Source organism: Mus caroli, unplaced genomic scaffold, assembly GCF_978045245.1.
Source record: "Mus caroli unplaced genomic scaffold, Mus_caroli_1 scaffold_13, whole genome shotgun sequence".
NCBI classification, from domain to species: Eukaryota; Metazoa; Chordata; class Mammalia; order Rodentia; family Muridae; genus Mus; species Mus caroli.
This window is the reverse complement of record NW_028227268.1, coordinates 26459186-26477382: the sequence shown is the minus strand read 5'-3', so window position 1 is coordinate 26477382 and position 18197 is coordinate 26459186. Positions and strand designations below refer to the sequence as shown.

The 18197-nt window shown below is 46.3% G+C and overlaps 1 protein-coding gene across 1 annotated transcript in view; it reads right to left on the bottom strand.

The window, feature by feature from the left end:
- B4galnt2 (beta-1,4-N-acetyl-galactosaminyltransferase 2 (SID blood group)) overlaps positions 1-18197 on the bottom strand; it is a 64599-nt gene that overhangs the window by 33711 nt on the left and 12691 nt on the right. The window contains exons 2-3 of the mRNA XM_021177919.3: positions 2134-2349; positions 1350-1487 (exon numbers count right to left, since the gene is read on the bottom strand). Coding sequence (XP_021033578.1) covers positions 1350-1487; positions 2134-2349 — 354 coding nt within the window. The remainder of the gene's footprint in view (positions 1-1349; positions 1488-2133; positions 2350-18197) is intronic.

Below are 18197 nucleotides of genomic sequence, written 5' to 3'. Positions count from 1 at the left end.
AACAGTAGCAAAATGACAGTTATGAAGCAGCAATGAAAATAATGCTGTGGCTGCCGTCACCACAACGTGAGGAGCTGTGTTCAAGGGTCGCAGCGTTCTGAAGCTTGGCAACCTCTGCTCTAAAATCTCTCTGTTCAGCCCGGCGTGGTGGCGCATGGCTTTAATCCCAGCTCTTGGGAGGCAGAGGCAGGCGGATTTCTGGGTTCAAGGCCAGCCTGGTCTACAGAGTGAGTTCCAGGACAGCCAGGGCTACACAGAGAAACCCTGTCTCGAAAAAAAAAAAAAAAAATCTCTCTCCTCTTAGTTACTTTTAAAGGGGCTGTCACAAGCAACTCTATCTTGTTGGTTTGAGACAAGGTCTTGCCATGAAATCTACGCTGGCCTTAAACTTACAATCCTCCTGCTTCAGCTTCCCATGTGCTGGGATTACAGACAAGTGCCCAGCATACACAGATCCCCTTTAATAAAAGCCAGCCGGAACCTGTTTTAATTCCCTCTTTAACTAACGATTTTGATATCAATCCTCTGTAATTGAAAGGCAGGAGGACTGGGGCTATAACTCAGGTAAAGCATTTGCACATACAAGGATCTGGGCAGGAGGACTGGGGCTATAACTCAGGTAAAGCATTTGCACATACAAGGATCTGGGTTTGATTCCCCAGCACCACAGGAAAAGAACTGAGGCAGGGGCATAAAGGAGTAGGGGCTCAGTGTTGGGGTGCTTGCCTGCCTCGTAGGACACCCTGTGTTCAGTCTCCAGCACTGTCAAAAAGACAAAGTGACATTCTGTACCCCTGCACACAGTGGCACTTGACAGAATGTCCCCAGCTTATAGATTCACCTTCTGTGCTGGCCTGGGCACCCGGGGGCTGCACCACACACCATCACTGAGCAGTGCCAAACTCTGTCCCTTTTTCTCTGTCAGTTTTACTGAAATGTTTTGTTTTTGTTTTTAAAGATTTATTTATTCAGTATGTATATACAGCGTTCTATCTGGATGTACGCCTGCATGCCAGAAGAGGGCACCAGATCCATTACAAATGGTTGGGAGCCACCATGTGGTTGCTGGGATTTGAACTCAGGACCTCTGGAAGAACAGTCAGTGCTCTTAACCTCTGAGCCATCTCTTCAGCCCCTCATTGAAATCTTTCGTGTACACAAAGCCCTGCAAATCTTTCTTGGAGAACACTCTCCTCCATTGTCTTCCTCTGCTTGTTCCTAATAGTTCTTCCCAGGAGCAGCCCCTCAGGAATGCAAGGTCCAGACTTTTTCTCAGGGCTCCTCACTCTCTCAAGCACTTGATTGTTTGCTGTTCCCAGAAACCCAGGAGCCCCCACAGCCTGCATCACCTCCTCTGAAAGTGCTCAAATTCCGCCTGTCTTCTGGCATTCACAGCTGGAAGGTCCTTCTGGTTATAGGCATCCTGAAACTTAAATTTCATGTGCAGTTTGCCAGAGTTACAGTCACACTGATTTTTGGGAAAGAGCCTAGAACGAGGGAGAAAAGCTTATAAGCATGATTGACTGCAGGGAGGGCAGGACCTTAGCCCTAAACTTGTGTGTCACTCACACTGAAATTTTTTTTTTTTTTTTTTTTTACCACCACATAGCTACCCTAACTGGGATGATATCCTGCAACCACCCAGCAGTGACCCCCCTCACAGAGACAGGATGAGGGAGTGGGGATGAAGGGAGGGACTAAAGACGGTTCCCTCTGTCTTTTCTTTCTTCTTTTCCTTTTCTTTCTTGAGACGGAGATCTTGCCTATGTGGCCCAGGCTGGCCTTAAACTTATGGTAACCCCCCTGCCTTAGCTGCCTGAGTGCACTACCATGCCTAACAGCCCTCTCTAGCATTATCCCTTCTATCTTGCTTCTTTAAAAGCCACAGGCACTTCAGTTGGCAGCTAGTCCCATTAGGGCAGATGGCAGGAACCGCACCCTCCCAGTGAGGTTGCAAGGTTACTGGTGGTGCGGGAAACAGAGACTGGGTCCCACAGACCACCCCTGGGCTCTGAGACTCACTTTAATAACTAGCACCCGTTCTGAGTTGTCTACAACGTCTAAGGCTCAAGGAGAATCAGGGAAGTGACATTGAGGGGGACAACAGGGAGGCTGGAGCACCCAGAGTCTCACCAGATGTCACTGTAGGTAAAGAGCTTCCTCAGGTGCTCCTCTGGTAGAAGTTTCAGCACTGGGTCAACCGGCGCAGGCTTCGGAAACTTTGACTTGAAGGTGCTGAAGTCTGTTGTAAGGGACACCTTTCTCACCATAAATGCAACAGTGGCAAGTCCTACCATGATGACAAATGTCTTGAGGAGCCATGGAAACCTGAAGCTGGCAAAAGACACGCTGAAAAAGCAAAACACATTAGAATGTTTGACATCAAGATCTGGGGAGATAGATGGTGTAGACAGGAACGCTGCACAGGAGAGGCCTGAGTGCAGTCTCCTGCAACCACGTAAAAAGCTGGGTATGGTTCAGTGGGCAAGAGCGCTCACCTTGTAATCCTAAAGACTTCATTTGAGAACCCGGGGTAGAAGGACAGGGCGGAGTCTTAACGAGTTGTCCTCTGACACCCATACCCGAGCCATGGCATTTGCTCGTGGACATTCCACACTCTCAATAGTAATAACTATTAGTCTTACTTTGTTTTTTTTGAGACAGGTCCCACCATATAAGCCTAGCTGGCCTGGAATTCACCATGTAGATCATACTGGCCTTGAATTCATAGTGATCTGCCTGCCTCTGCCTCTCATGCTGAGATTAAAGGCGAGCATCACCATGACTGGGTTCTGGATTACTTTTTTGTTTTTGTTTTTCATTTTTAAGAATTACTCATTTATTTTATATGTATGAGTGCACTGTAACTGTCTTCAGACACACACCAGAAGAGGGCATTGGATCCCTTTACAGATGGTTGTGAACCACCATGTGGTTGCTGGGAATTGAATTCAGGACCTCTAGAAGAGCTGACAGTGCTCTTAACCGCTGAGCCATCTCTCCAGCCCTGATTAACTTTTTTTTTTTAAGTTGGGTATGAAGTTAAACAGGAAGACAATAGAGGATATTAGGGGCAGGGATTCACTGGCCAGACAGTTTAATGGTAAGCTCCAAGGCAATAAGATCTCTCTCTCTCTCTCTCATTGTTGTTACTGTTTTCTGAGAAAAGATTTAGCCCTGGCTTGCCTGAGACTGGCTCTATAGACCAGGCTGACCTCAAACTCACAGAGAACAACTTCCTGCCTCTGCCTCCCGAGTGCTGACATTAAAGGCATGCGTCGCCGCCGCTGCCGCCACCACTAGGCAGAGGTTCTGCCTTAAAGAAGGTGGAAATCATTTCTTAGGACAACTCACAAAACAGAGAAGGAAGGAATCAAGTGACAAAAAGGACCCAGAAGATCCCAAATGAAGGGATGGGGAGAGAGAGAGAAGGAGAGCTGGAATTTGTGCAAAAAACATCTGAAGTCAGGTCTCACTGCGTTGTCGCTGCAGCTGTCTTCAGACACACCAGAAGAGGGCGTCGGACCCCATTACAAATGGTTTAAGAAGTTTAGTCACTCAGTGCAAAGAAGGCCCCAAGGGGGTTCCTCACATCAAAGCAAAACAGGAAGTTGGGAGAGCAGAATTCCAGCCCAAGGGACATTACCCCCTACACCCAGGCTGGGTCTTTCTTTCTGTTCCGTCTTCAGACACTTTAGCGTGAACCAACACTCGTCCACTCTAAACAGGGAACGGCAACAGCCGAAAGTAAAGATGATATCAAAACCGACCTGGTGACGCAATGAACTGATTGGGAATCTGGGTGAGAGGTTTCTTGCTGGAGATGCGACAATCCATAGGCAGCTGCATCACCAAGCACAACATGGCTGACAACTCAGGAAAGCTGCACCGCCCGAGCTCACTGCAGAACCCGCACGCAGGCTTCCTTCTCTCCAACAGCTCTCAGAGGCTCCTGCAAGCAGCTCTGTGGCTGGTGGGAAAAGCATCGTGTCCCAGTGGCTGCTTGCTGTCTTTATAGGCTTAGGAGGGGCCCTGCATAGCTGCTTAGTTGTTTGTTTACATTTTGAGTGTGTCCTCCTCCTTCCTTGAAGGAATATTGTGACTCAAAACTTTCTGAACCTTAACAAGTAAGTCACCCATTTAATCCTTCTGGAAATGTTTTCGCAGACTCTCTCCGGTTAGGATTTTATTTCTGTGAAGAGGAAACCACGGCCATGGCAGGAAGCCTTATAAAGAAAAACATTTAATCGGGGCTGGGTTATAGCTCAGGAGTTTAATCCATTATTGTCGTGGCCAGAAGCATAGCAGAACACAAACAGACATGGTATTAGAGAGGTAACTGAGAGTTCTGCATCAGGATCCGAAGGCAACAAGAAGAGAGAGTGACACTGGGCCTGGCTTGAGCCTCTGAATCTCAAGGCCCACCCCCAGTGACATATTTCCTGCCACTCGGCCACACCTCCGAATACTGCCACTCCCTATGGGGCCTATGGGAGCTCATTTTCATTCAAACCATTATCTTTCACTCCCTGGTCCTTCTAGGCTTATAGCCATACCCTAACGCAAAATGAACTTAGTCCTCCTCCAAAAGTCCCCGTAGTCTATTGCAGTCTCATCAATGTTTAAAAGTCCAAAGTCTCTGATAAGCATTGCCATCTCTTAAGCATTGACCTCCTGTAAAATCAAAATGAAAAAAAAACAGATGACATACGTCCAACAATGACAGAAGACATTCATTACCATCCCAGGAGAGAGGAGAAGGAACACAGGGAGGAAACGCTGGGCCAAGGTGAGACCAAAAACCAGCCGGGCAAACTCCCATCTCTGAATCTCCATGTCTGATGTCAAAGTGCTCTTCAGATCTCCAACGCCTTTCAGCTTTGTTGACTGCAATGCATTTTCTCTTGGGCTGGATCCATTCCCTGCTAGCTGCCTTTCTCTGCAGAAATCCCACGACTCTGATGCTTCCAACATCTTGGGGTCTCCATGGCAATCCAGGCTTTCACCTTCACAGCATCACACAATGGCCTCTCTGGGCTGCTAGGAACACCCCATGAGACATGCTGGGCCATTGTCTGACCCAAGGAGGACAGGCAAGCCATACCTTGGTATAATTTCTTTCAAAATCTTCTTTGTCATTACATTGGCAGTCTCTTTTATTGGGTAGGCTTCTACCCATCCTGAAAAGGTATCTATAAATACTAATAGATATTTATACCCATATTTTCCTGGTTTTAATTCTGTGTTATCTATTCCCCAATTGGCTCCAGGCTTTTGGCCTCTGATTCTAATTCCTGGAGTTTCTTGGCTGGAGTTGCAAGATGATAGCCTGGCAGGTGGGGCAATTTGAGATTGCCTGGTTAGTGTCTTATAGCAAATGTTTTGAATTTTGGCCCTCTTAGCAATGATTTTTAGTGTTTGGTGACTCAAATGTGAAGCTTGGTGGATTTGGTGGATGTGCTGTCTGGCAAACTCCTTGGGTAGGATGGTCCAACCTTCATTGGTATGCAGTCATCCATTTTTTCTGTAGATTCCTTTGCATTTAGCCTGATCCGTAGGGAGTGCAGGGGGTGGCAGGGCCACCTGGATGTGAGCAGTGGGAGTTGTGCCAGTTTCCTTGGCAGCCTTCTCAGCCACTGTTTCCCCTGGCTATCTCCAGTGGTCCCTTCTGATGCCCTGGGCAATGGATTATAGCCATCTTGAGCCATAGTGCTGACTGTAGAGCAAACATCTCTTTTTTATTTTTAATTGTTTTCCCGTCTGCAGTCAATAATCCCCTTTCTTGGTCTATACACTCATGCACATGTGCAGTAGCAAAGGCATATCTGCTATCCGTGTAGATGTTGACTATGGCCCCTTCTGCCAGCTTTAGAACTTGGATCAAGGATATCAGGTCAGCTTTTTGGGGCTGATGTTCCTGGTGGCAAAGCAACTGCCCAAACAACAGAGTCCCATGTCAAGTTCATTATTGCTACCCCTGGACACTTGGTTTCATGTTGAACAAAACTGTTCCCACCCATGATATAGATGCATTCAACATCTGGCCAGGGTATGCCAGTCAGGTCTGGCCTAATGTTCTGAACATGCCCTCAAACTACAGAGCCGTCATGTTGTACATCTGAGGACGGGACAGGTTGCGGGGTTGCAGAATGACAAGTTATACCTCTTCTTACCCAGCATTTCCATTTTCTCTCAGCCAAAATGGGATTGGGTTCCCATTTTAGTGAGGAGATCTCTCCTTTGCAGAGGGTATGAGCATCCTGGGATGACCATAAAAGGGTGAGCTACCTGCCCCACTCCCAAGTCCACTTTCTCCCACTTGTCCATGGATAGAGCTTGGTGCCTGTTGTCATTACTGGCTAGAGGCAAATAGGTCATAAAAGGTCTGCCCAGTGGATCTAGGGGGTCCTGTAGCCCTGAGGGGTAGGGTGGTGGTTGAGGCAGCCTGATGAGAACCTGAGTGAGCTCTCTGGGCCGCTAGAACCCCAAGTATGTGGCAGGCTCCAGGATGAATCAGGAGCTTCCTTTTCAGCCTGCACCTGGTGGGCAGGAGCTGAGGAAGCAATATGGGGGTTGGTGGGATGTGGGGGGTGTGGGGGTGTGGGGGGTGTGGGGGTCGGGGGGGAGACCTCCTCTGGGTCTGAAGGAGGAAGTAAGACTGGCTGCCTGGGCCTCCTATCCTTGGGAGGAAGGAGAGCAGGGGGTGGTGTAGCTGTTAGCAAAAAGGATTTCATCCAAAGAGAGGGGGTCTTTCCACCATATGATGACATAAGGCACCTGGCCCAGGGACCCGAGGCCCCAAAGACCACAGTTTTTACCCAGTAAATGATGGGAAGATAAGTTTCCTCCTTGGGCCAGCCACGTATAAAGTGGGCTTTATATCTGCATCAGCCCTGAGGCCTCCATAACCTGGCGGAAGTTCCAAATACGGCCCGGAACCAGACTCAGAGGGGTGCTCTGCGCTTGTCCCATTTTTAAAATCAAGATGATATCCTAAAAGCCAGTACAGAATAACAACAGTTACAGAGCACATAGGGCCGGACAGAAAGGAAAGGAAAACAGGAACCGCCTTTCAGACAGTCTCTCCCTCCTCCGTGCACGAGAGCAGCGGAGACCTAAGGTGTGGTTCAGAAACCAGGTGGAAATATTCAGATTCTCCAGAAACCCGGTGAGAACTCCCAGGTTCTCTGGATTGCATGAGAAGGCATTGGGGGGGGCTCTCCAGGTGGGATTTGGGGGAGTAGGCGTTCCCCTTATTTCCCAGCCGCTGAGCGGCAAAATATGTATCTGCTTTGCCCTTTCTGGCCTCCGATTGGTGGGGAGAGAGGCTCCTCCAAAATGTTCAACTATTGGAGTGGGGGTCTCCAGCGATTCCTGGCCAATACACAGAAGGTTAGGGTCTGTGAACTGCTGAAGACTCAAATAGTACGCAAAAGCAAAGAGCGTTTATTCCTGCATGCAGGGACCCAATTCCACCTGGATAAAAGGACCCGAGTGAATTCGCAGATTCAGTTTTAAAGCCAAAAAGAGCAACTTAGGGAGGGATGGGTAATCTATGGGGTTGAACGGTGGGTTCTATCTCTGGGGGTCTGGGTGATGCTCTTTCTTGCTTCATGTCAAGGAGGAGTAGCTCTTGACCTCTGGGCTGCAAGCTTGGCTAACTGTCCTTTCCAAAGCTGGGGGGAGGTAGCTCTTGACTTCTTGGCCTAAGCCTGCAGTTGTTCCAGTGCATTCCAGCCAAGTGTGAGCCACCTGATATGGATGCTGGGAACCAACTCAGGTTCCTCTGCAGGAGTAGCAAGTGCTATTAACCACTTAGCCATCTGCGCTGTCACACCCATTCAATTCTTAACAGATCAAAATTTAAAAATATAAAAACCAAACTTGGGATTAATTCAGTGGTAGAGCACTTGCCTAGAATTGTCAAAGCCCTGGGTGCCGCCCTTGGCACCATTAGTAATAAAGTAACGAGGGAGCTGGAGAGATGGCTCCAGTGGTTAAGAGCACTGACTGCTCTTCCAGGGGTCCTGAGTTCAGTTCCCAGCAACCACATGGTGGCTCACAACGATCTATAATGATGGGATCCGATGCCCTCTTCTGGTGTGTCTGAAGAGATGTACTCATGTATAAAAAATAAATAAGTAAATCTTAAAAAGAAATAAAGTAACAATTAATAATAACACTTAGCCACTGCGCTGTCACACCCATTCAATTCTTAACAGATCAAAATTTAAAAATATAAAAACCAAACTTGGGATTAGTTCAGTGGTAGAGCACTTGCCTAGAATTGTCAAAGCAAGTAGGTGTGGTTGTCCCCAGCATTTGCTTCCAGTGACAAATAAGTACGAGCTCTTAACTCTGCGATGGATTCCACTTCTACAGCCCCAATGCACAATCGTTACAATCACCATTACTACTATATCTATTGCTATTTTTTTAATTCTTTTTTTATTAAACTAATAAAATTTATTTTAAAATATACAACTCAGTATTAACATTTTTTTTGTTTTGTTTGTTTGTTTTTTGTTTTTCGAGACAGGGTTTCTCTGTACAGCCCTGGCTGTCCTGGAACTTGAGTTCCAGGCTGGCCTCGAACTCAGAAATGCGCCTGCCTCTGCCTCCTGAGTGCTGGGATTAAAGGCGTGCACCACCACGCCCAGCAGCATTAACATTTTTTAAGTCATCAAAATAATTTATAATAGCTAAATACCTCTTAAATATACATATATCTTCTGAAGCTAAGAGTAATATGCACCCAGTCAGTTTTTAAAGTCTATTTGGGCCATTAACTATGATAGAAGTAGAAAAAAATATCTTATGAAGTCCTCTATGAAAGGAAATTGTGACAAATTCTTGAAACATCCCCTCTCCAAGGGAGAATATGCAGAGTAACTGTGGTTTCATAGAATCTATGACTGTTTTTAAAGACAAGGTTTCAATGACCTGGACATCCTGTGTAGACCAAGCTGGCCTTGAACTCACTGCCTCTTGAGTGCTGGGGTCAAGGCATGTGCTACTATAGCCAACCTTCGAATATGGAAAACTTTAAAGCTCTCAAAGGCATCTTTTGAATCAAGACCATCAGAGCAAGAATAAATACATAACTCTAGGCCAGGAGATATAAATAACTTGCCAAAGTGCTTGCCTGCTGTGTACAAAGCCCTAGTTTCAATTCCCAGCACCACATACACCAAGTGTGGCGGCCCATGCCTGTAGCTCTAGCCCTGGGGCAGTGGAAGCAGGAAGATCAGAGGTTCAACAGCACCCTCAGCTACACTGGGAATTTGAGGCTAACCTGGGCCTTATGATGGTGGGGCCACAGAGGTCCTTGTGCTCATAGAGAAGAACTAAGAGGACCAAGAGTCTTGCAGGAGTGTCTCCTCAATGGAGGAGATAAAGTCAAATCCCTGAATTCCATCTAGAAAGCTGAGAGTGGGTTTTATTAATAATCTGGTGACATTTCAGCTATCTGTGAAAGCAGCTCACCCACCTTTTGCTATAGAGGCAGACCTCACCCAGTTCCCCAGAATGATATCCTAGACTCTTTCCCCCTCCCTAGATCATCCTCAGGGGAGATGTCACATGGACTTCATGGCCTGCTGACCTCTGTGCTATCAGTGAGAGACCACACTAGAGTCTAGGCCTTTTAGCTATAGAACCCACCCTCATGGGCACATGTACTTTATAACAGAGTTTATAAGTAATCACACTGTCTTAGTCAGGGTTTCTATTCCTGCACAAACATCAGGACCAAGAAGACGTTTGGGGAGGAAAAGGTTTATTCAGCTTATACTTTCATACTGCTGTTCATCACCAAGGAAGTCAGGACTGGAACTCAAGCAGGTCAGAAAGCAGGAGCTGATGCAGAGGCCATAAAGGGATGTTCTTTACTGGCTTGCTTCCCCTGGCTTTCTCAGCCTGCTCTCTTATAGAACCAAGACTACCAGCCCAGAGATGGCACTGCTCACAAGGAGACCTCCCCACCTTGAGCACTAATTGAGAAAATGCCTTACAGTTGGATCTCATGGAGGCATTTCCTCAACTGAAGCTCCTTTCTCTGTGATAACTCCAGCTGTGTCAAGTTGACACAAAACTAGCCAGTACACATTCCTAAAGCTTTATTGTGAACCTGCAATTGGACTGATTGTTGCCTGGAAACCTTTCCCCAAATTGTACTGTATTTTAAATATGCCAACAATGAACCACCTGGCGTTAGACTCCCTGAAGTCCGATCCAGGTTGCCAAATCAGTCTACTCTGGGTTTTCAGTCTTCTCTCTTTATGTGGTTCAATTCCTGGTCTGATACCTGCAAGGACCCCAGCCCCCATTATGACACCTCCATCTTGTCTTTATCAATGTTCTAATTCTATGAAGAGACACCAGGACCAAAGCAGCTCTTATAAGAGAATGCATTTAATTGGGACTGGCTTACAGTTTTAGGAGTTTAGTCCACTATCATCATGGCAGGAAGCATGGTGGAATGTAGGAAGAAATGGCGCTGGAGAAGGAGCTGGAAGCTATATCCTGATTCACTGACAGAAAGACTCTGGGCTTTGCATGGGCTTTTGAAACCTCAAAGCCCACCACCAGGAACACATTTCCTCCAACAAGGCCATGCCTCCTAATCCTGTGAAATAGCGACACTATAGTAAGCAAGCATTCAAATCTATGAGCCATTCTTATTCAAACCACTACACATCTCAAACAAACAAATGAACAAACAAACAAATCCAGAACATACTGTGGGGAACGGGTGTGGCGGCAGTTCCAAAGGCGCCAGGGACTGCAGCTAAGTCGTATGACTTGCACCTGACTTCCTCATATAAACCACAAACTTTGTGAGAGCTGCACAGGTGTACCAGGTTACTGGCGAAGCCATTTTGGTGGAGATAATGCCCCTGCTGCCCTGATTAGCTGAAGCTGCGTACCTGGTGAGGTGATGTGGCCTGCTGTGAGTGGATGGGAACTGATAGTATATAAGAGTGAGAGGCCCAAGGCTCGGGGTCTTTCGCCTACACAGTCAATGCGCAGCCCAATAAACATGTGCAGAAGGATCCTATTGTGGTGTCTTTCTTGCGTCTTGTCTTTCAGGCGTCCCACAAATGGTGCCGAAACCCGGGAAGTAACATCTTCAGGCATGAGCGAAGACCCCCTGTTACAGGGAGGATTCAGAACTGCATCACGGGGAAGGAGCGGTTAATGAAGTGTTCCCGCAACACAGACTGTTGAGAAGGATTCAACTGCATGGATTCAGAACTCTTCAGCTGGGGAACAGTGGTACCGGTAAGTAAAAAGAAATTAATGTGAGTCTCTGAAAGGTATGCTTTCTTACGCAGTAGGTCCGGTAATTGTCGCTTGCCTTGATAAGGGTAGCAACTTTTGCAGGAGCACCAGGGAAGCATATCAGAAACAGAGAGAAATGAAAAAGAAAGCATGCGCAGAAATATAAGTAAAATAAGAAATATAAGAAGAGAAAAATGAAAATAAGTTATTTCAGAGCTCTCCTAGGGACAGAAGGAAAACGGGAGACGTCCTGTTTCCTCTCTGGCAGTAACAATAAGGTTCATGGTTTTGGGACAAGTTAAGGTTCACGGTTTTGGGACAAATTAAGATTCATGGTTTGGGGACAAGTTAAGGAACTATGATAACCTCAGTGTAGTGATCAATAGATCCTCGCTGTGTAGTTATGCTTTTTTCTCCCATTGACCCTTTGTGGGTAGGTCTGATAATATTGGTCTTGTTTGTTCTGATATATGGACTCTGTTACTGTTTGAATTGTCAGGCAGTCAAGACAGGTCAGAAAATCCTTACAGAGCAATAAGAGAGTATGTTGGAAGAGGAGAAGGGCTTAAAAAGAAAAAGGAAAGGAGACACAGTGTTATCAGGTGGACAGAAAGGACAAAGCAAAAGAGCCGAGGCAGAGGAGGAAGGCAAATTAGCTTCCGCGCCCCCTCCCTATGCTTCCTTGGCAGCTGCCTATAAGCAGACCTTCTGTCTGGAGGATTGGAGAAAGGTTAGATTCTCCTTGCTGGGATGTCCTATTTTCACTGACCAAACAGGGCAGAGATATCATGAGCCTCTGGATTTCAAGGTAATTAAGAATTTGGCTGAGTCCGTGCGGACATACGGCCTGAGTGCTTCCTATATTGTGGCTCAAGTAGAGGCCTTGAATAGACACTGCATGATGCATTGGGCAGGCTTGGTAAAGGGATGCCTTTCACCTGGGCAGTATTTAGATTGGAAAGCCTTCCTTATTGAATTTACAAATGAACAGGCAATGGCTAACATTGCTGCAGGAAATCCAGCATGGGCTAGGGACATGCTGCTTGGTCAAGGTCGCTTTGCACAACAACAGACAGGATATCCAGTGCAGGTGTTTGAGCAGGTGAATCAGATTGCCATAAGGGTGTGGAAATCATTGCCCACTGGTGTTGAAGGTCTGGTAGAACTCCAGAGAGGCAATGAGGCACTAAATCAGGTAAGAGAGGAGTGCTCTCAATTGGTTTGGGAGAGAGGGTCTGTTTGTGTTTCCTCAGGATCATCGACAACAGCTGCAGGTCCCGGAGTGGCTGACCAGAGCAATTCAGGGCAGGTGGAGCTGTGAGGACGTGGATGTACCTGTGGCTGGGAATGCTCCGGCTAGTGAGAACTGAAGAGCTACGTTGGGGCTGTGTTCCTGAAACCCATGTCATTGACGCATGCAAGTGTTTCCTCAATTCTTTACATCTAATGCTTCACTACAATTGCCTTTTTTCTATGCTGCTTCAGTTAAAGGGATTGTTGTTTTCAGATGATTCAAAATATTCCACAGATGAGTGATTGTGTTCAGCTGTATCTACTAAAACTAATGCTACCTGGATTCGAGGGGTGTGGCCTGCCAGTATATCCAAGGGCAATGGCACTATACCCTCTCAACCTAGATGGGCCCCCCTTTCCTTTTTGTAGGAGTGTTCCTGATTCCCTTCCACCTTGGGCAGTGCCCCTTATATGTATGGTTGTTATGTGGGGTGAATGGTAGTTGCACTGATCTTTCCCCCTTAAGCCAGGTTGGGGGGGGCTGGGATAATGCAAATTTTATTGGAACAGTTCTAATGTGTTTGAAACTTCTGTATTTCAATTTGCTGAAGGAAGGAATGTTTCTTTTCAGGCTATGCCTGTTTGTACGTGACCTCCTTTTGTGTTTATTGTTCATAAGATCCCTTGCTTCAGGGCTGATGAGCGGGGATGGGAGCCCTGGGATGTATGCTTGTAATAGTGTGTGTGTTGTGTGTTTGGCACATGTGTTAGGTGCAGCGTGTGCAGGCCCGCACTTTCGCCATGGTAGCGTAAGCTTTTGCTGCAGTGGAGGCAGGACAATATCCTCGGATTCGGTTTGCCACTCTAAAAGAAATTATGCTGCATTATGCCATGGGTTGCGAGGCTAAGCACTGCACAGAGGATAGCTTGCTGTTGGCATCCTCTGGAAGGCACGTCTGATTGCATGAAGGTTCAATGTCCTAGTTCCCTTCCCCCAGGAAAAATGACACGGGAGCTGGCCAAGACCTCTCTGGGTGATGAGCCCAAGGGATGGTTTTGTGTAAGGCCCCTATGCTTGCACACTGGGGATCAGACCTCTACCTTCACCCATGAGGCTTGCTTGCAGCAATTAAGATCTGGCCATAGATTAATCAACATCCTGGCCTTTTGATGCACCTGCCGCAAGCAAAACACAATCTCCCCAAGTGTGGCTTGGCATGACAGAGAAGTAGTCAGTGACAGATAAGACTTCCTGGGCATGTCACCAACCTAAGACAGGGATCAAACCAATGCTGTTTGTCTCCCAAGGACGGGTAAGTGACATTGCTGCAGGGGGCAATCTAAGACAGACATTCTCTCTGCCAAAAAAAAGGAGATGTGGGGAGCGGGTGTGGAGACAGTTCCAAAGGCGCCAGGGACTGCAGCTAAGTTGTCTGACTTGCACCTGACTTCCTCATATAAACCACAAACATTGTGAGAGCTGCGCAGGTGTACCAGGTTACTGGCGAAGCCATTTTGGTGGAGATATGCCCCTGCTGCCCTGATTAGCTGAAGCTGCATACCTGGTGAGGTGATGTGGCCTGCTGTGAGTGGATGGGAACTGATAGTATATAAGAGAGGCCCAAGGCTCGGGGTCTTTCGCCTACACAGTCAATGCGCAGCCCAATAAACATGTGCAGAAGGATCCTATTGTGGTGTCTTTCTTGCTGGCGAGTCAGGCGTCCCACAACATACTACACTACGAAATGTGCTAGAACTATATATTGAGAGGAAAATGGTAAAATTTAAATATACACTTTTTTTGTTATTGTTCATGAGTCAGAGTTTCTCTGTAGCCCTGGCTGTCCCGGCAATCACTCTGTAGACCAGGATGGCTGACTTTGAACTCACAGAGACCCACTTGCCTCTGACTCCGTAGTGTTGGGATTAAAGGCACCACAACCACCCACCTTAAATGCACATTTTTTTTCATGACAAAATATGAAATTAATAAATTAAGCATACACCAAAACAGCTACCGTATGGGACTTGGAGAGATGCTCAGTGGTTTAAAAGCACCTGATGCTCTTGCAGAAGGATGAAGTTCAATTCCCATAACTCAAACGGTAGCTCACAGTTACTACTCCAGGTCAGGAAGATCTGAGCCAACACTCTCATGTGGCCTCCTTGGGCACCTGTGCACAAGTGATGCCCACACAGATACTCAAAGCACATACTTACACACACCTTTAATCCTAGCACTTGGGAGGCAGAGACAGGTGGATCTCTGGTTTTGAGATCAGCCTGGTCTACAGAGTGAGTTCCTGGACACCTGGGGCTACACAAAGAAACCCTGCCTTGAAAAAGCAACAACCCCCCCCCAAAGCAAACAAAAAGATAAAAGAAAAATGGGGAGTGGCTATACTCTAGGGTGAGCTTTCAAAGGAGCTAGTGATTTTAAGGCATGGTTATTGATCCAGGAATCAACAAGAACTCAGAATAACTTCATGAAATGAGCACACACACACACCTCTGTGTGTGTGTGTGTATGAGGAAATTACACTACCTTTGTTATGTATGCCTATTAATGTCTGAACTTTATAAAATGGTATCAAAACACATTCATTTAAAGTAATCAAGTTTCAGAAACACTAGCAGAAAATAGACCTCTATTCAATTCCTAAAGCTCTTAAAAACCATTTAGTTGCTGAGAGTGGTGGCGCACGCCTTTAGATTGGATGTCGTTTGTTTACCTTGGAGGCAAGAACCTTTATATGCTGAGCCATCTCCGTGGCCGTTGGACTTTTCTTTAATAAAAACTAAAAAAATCACAAGCTGACCACAATTTCACCGTCTAGCCAAAGATAACCTTGACTTCCTGCTCCAGGGACTCTCTGTTCCTTCCGATCCTACCCCTAGCCCAAGGGCCAGCATGACAGGTGTGGAACACCGTGGTCAACTTAAATCCCTGGACTTGGACTTTTTGGTAATGTTACATGTTGATCCCACAGCCTTCTGTATGTGCAGCAAACACTCTACCACTGAGTTAAACCCTCAGCCCCATGTTCTTAGGCTTCTGACTACCCAAATCTGGCTCTAACTAGAATAACATCATTATCAGAGATTGTTGTAGTAGGAGATTATTAATGAAGGTTTAATTTTTACTGGATAAGTAAAAAGATTTTATCCTGTTAAAACAATACAGTTTATGTGCTTTCATGGAAGCTGGTTGAACAACACCTAAGAAACATCCAAGGAAGAACCACTGTGTACACTATAAACGTCCATGCCAAAGTAAAGACAGTTAGCAGTGCGTCCCTTCTGGCTTATATGCAATTGGCAGGGTTTGCTTTTGAAATGAGCAGAAATGGGGGACAGCGGAACCCTGAGACCCAGATGGGTCTTTCTCCTGGTCCGACACAAGAAGGTGGTGGTGATTATGTTTTTCAAGATTTGGCGTTTGTGCCAGGCGTGGTGGCGCATGCCTTTAATCCCAGCACTTGGGAGGCAGAGGCAGGCGGATTTCTGAGTTCGAGGGCAGCCTGGTCTACAAAGTGAGTTCCAGGACAGCCAGGGCTACACAGGGAAACCCTCTCTCAGAAACCAGGAAAAAAAAAATTTTTTTTTGGCGTTTGCTTTAGAAACTCTTTTTTTTTTTTTAAAAAAAGACTTATTTCATTTGGGGCTGGAGAGATGGCTCAGTGGTTAAAGCATTGGCTGCTCTTCCAGAGGTCATGGGTTCAATTCCTAGTACTGATAAATAGCAGCTCACAACTGACTGTAACTCTGGTTCCAGGGGATCTGACATCCTCATACCAATGCACATAAAATAAATTATTTTTTAAAGACATTTTATTTTTTATTATGATTTAGTTATATATTTATGTATGAGTACCCTGCAGCTGTACAGATGGTTATGAGCCTTCATATGGTTGTTGGGAATTGAATTGTTGGGTCGGCCCTGCTCGCTCAGCCTCTCCTTGCTCTGGCCCAAAGATTTATTTATTATTATAAATACACTGTTGCTGTCTTCAGACACATCAGAGGAAGGCATCAGATCTCATTACGGCTGGCTGTGAGCCACCATGTGGTTGCTGGGATTTGAACTCAGGACCTTCGGAAGAGTAGTCAGTGCTCTTTTCCACTGAGCCATCTCACCAGCCCCGACTTATGTTTAAGTGTGTGCGTGTCTCTGTATATGTGAGTACAGGTGCCTGTGGAGTCCAGATGAGGGCACTGGATCTCCTGGAACTCAAGTTGTAGGCACTTGTGAGCCACCCACTGTGAGTACTTCGAACTGAACTCAGGTTTTCTACACAACCAGAATGGGTTCTTAATCTCCATCTTTCCAGCTCCTAACTCATTATTTCTGTGCACTTTTCCCACCAACCCCTCGTGAGTCATAGCCACTGACTATCCAGAAACACCTGTGGTGGAAGAGACAGAATATTTAAATATATATCAGAACTTTAAAAATTCTTGCATAGTGAAAAATGTTTCTGAAGTAAAGCTTGTGTCTTAGTTAGGGCTACCATTACTACAATGAAACACCATGACCAACCAAAAGTAAGTTGGGGAGGAAGGGGTTTATTTGGCTTATATTCTCAATTCTCTGTTCATCATCAAGGAACAGGAGCTCAAACAGGACAGGGACCTGGAGGCAGGAGCTGATGCAGAGGCTGTGGAGGAGTGCTGCTTACTGGCTTGCTATCCTGATTTCTTACAGAACCCAGGATCACCAAACCAGGGGATGGCCACATACAATGGGCTGGGCCCTCAGCCCTCAATCACTAATTAAGAAAACACCTTACAGCTCGATCTTATGGAAACATTTTCTTCACTGAGCTTCCTTCCTCTCAGATGACTTTGCTTTGTATCAGGTTGACAAAAAACTATCCAATGTTGCTGGTTAACAACTTACTAAACTACTGAAACTTTTCCCAAGAAAGGTTAAGAACAAAGCTGGGGGGTGAAGCCCAGTTGTAGATGTTTAGCTAACATGCACAAGGGGGTGGGGCAGAAGTGGGTGAGGCCATAGGCTGGTAATCCAAGCACTTGGTAGACAGGAGGAGGATTGCTAGAAACTCAAGGCTAGCCTGGGCTACAGAGTAAGTTACAGACCAGTCAAAGCTATCAGTGAAAGTAAAATACTTTGGGGGGGGGGGGGACTGGAGAGAAAGTTTAGTGGTTAAGAGCACTTTTTACTTTGGTTTGGTTTTTTTTGTTTGTTTGTTTGTTTGTTTGTTTTTCAAGACAGGGTTTCTCTGTGTAGCCCTGGCTGTCCTGGAACTCACTCTGTAGACCAGGCTGGCCTTGAACTCAGAAATCCTCCTGCCTCTGCCTCCCAAGTGCTGGGATTAAAGGTGTGCGCCACCACTGCCCGGCGGCACTTTTTACTCTTGCAAAGGATCAGTTTCAATTCCTAGCACTCACAACCATCCTTAACTCCAGCTGTGCAGGTTCTGATGCCCTCTTCTGTGGGCACTGCATACATATGGTATACAGACATACACTCATATTATACATATAAAATGAGTAAATAAATAGATACATATATTAAATAATGATAAACCAGGCATATTTATACATACTCTTAATCCCAGCACTCGGGAGACAGAGGCATGAGGATCTGAGTTCGAGGCCAGCCTGGTCTACAGAGTAAGTTTCACGACAGCTAGAGCTATATGGTGAGACCGTGTCTC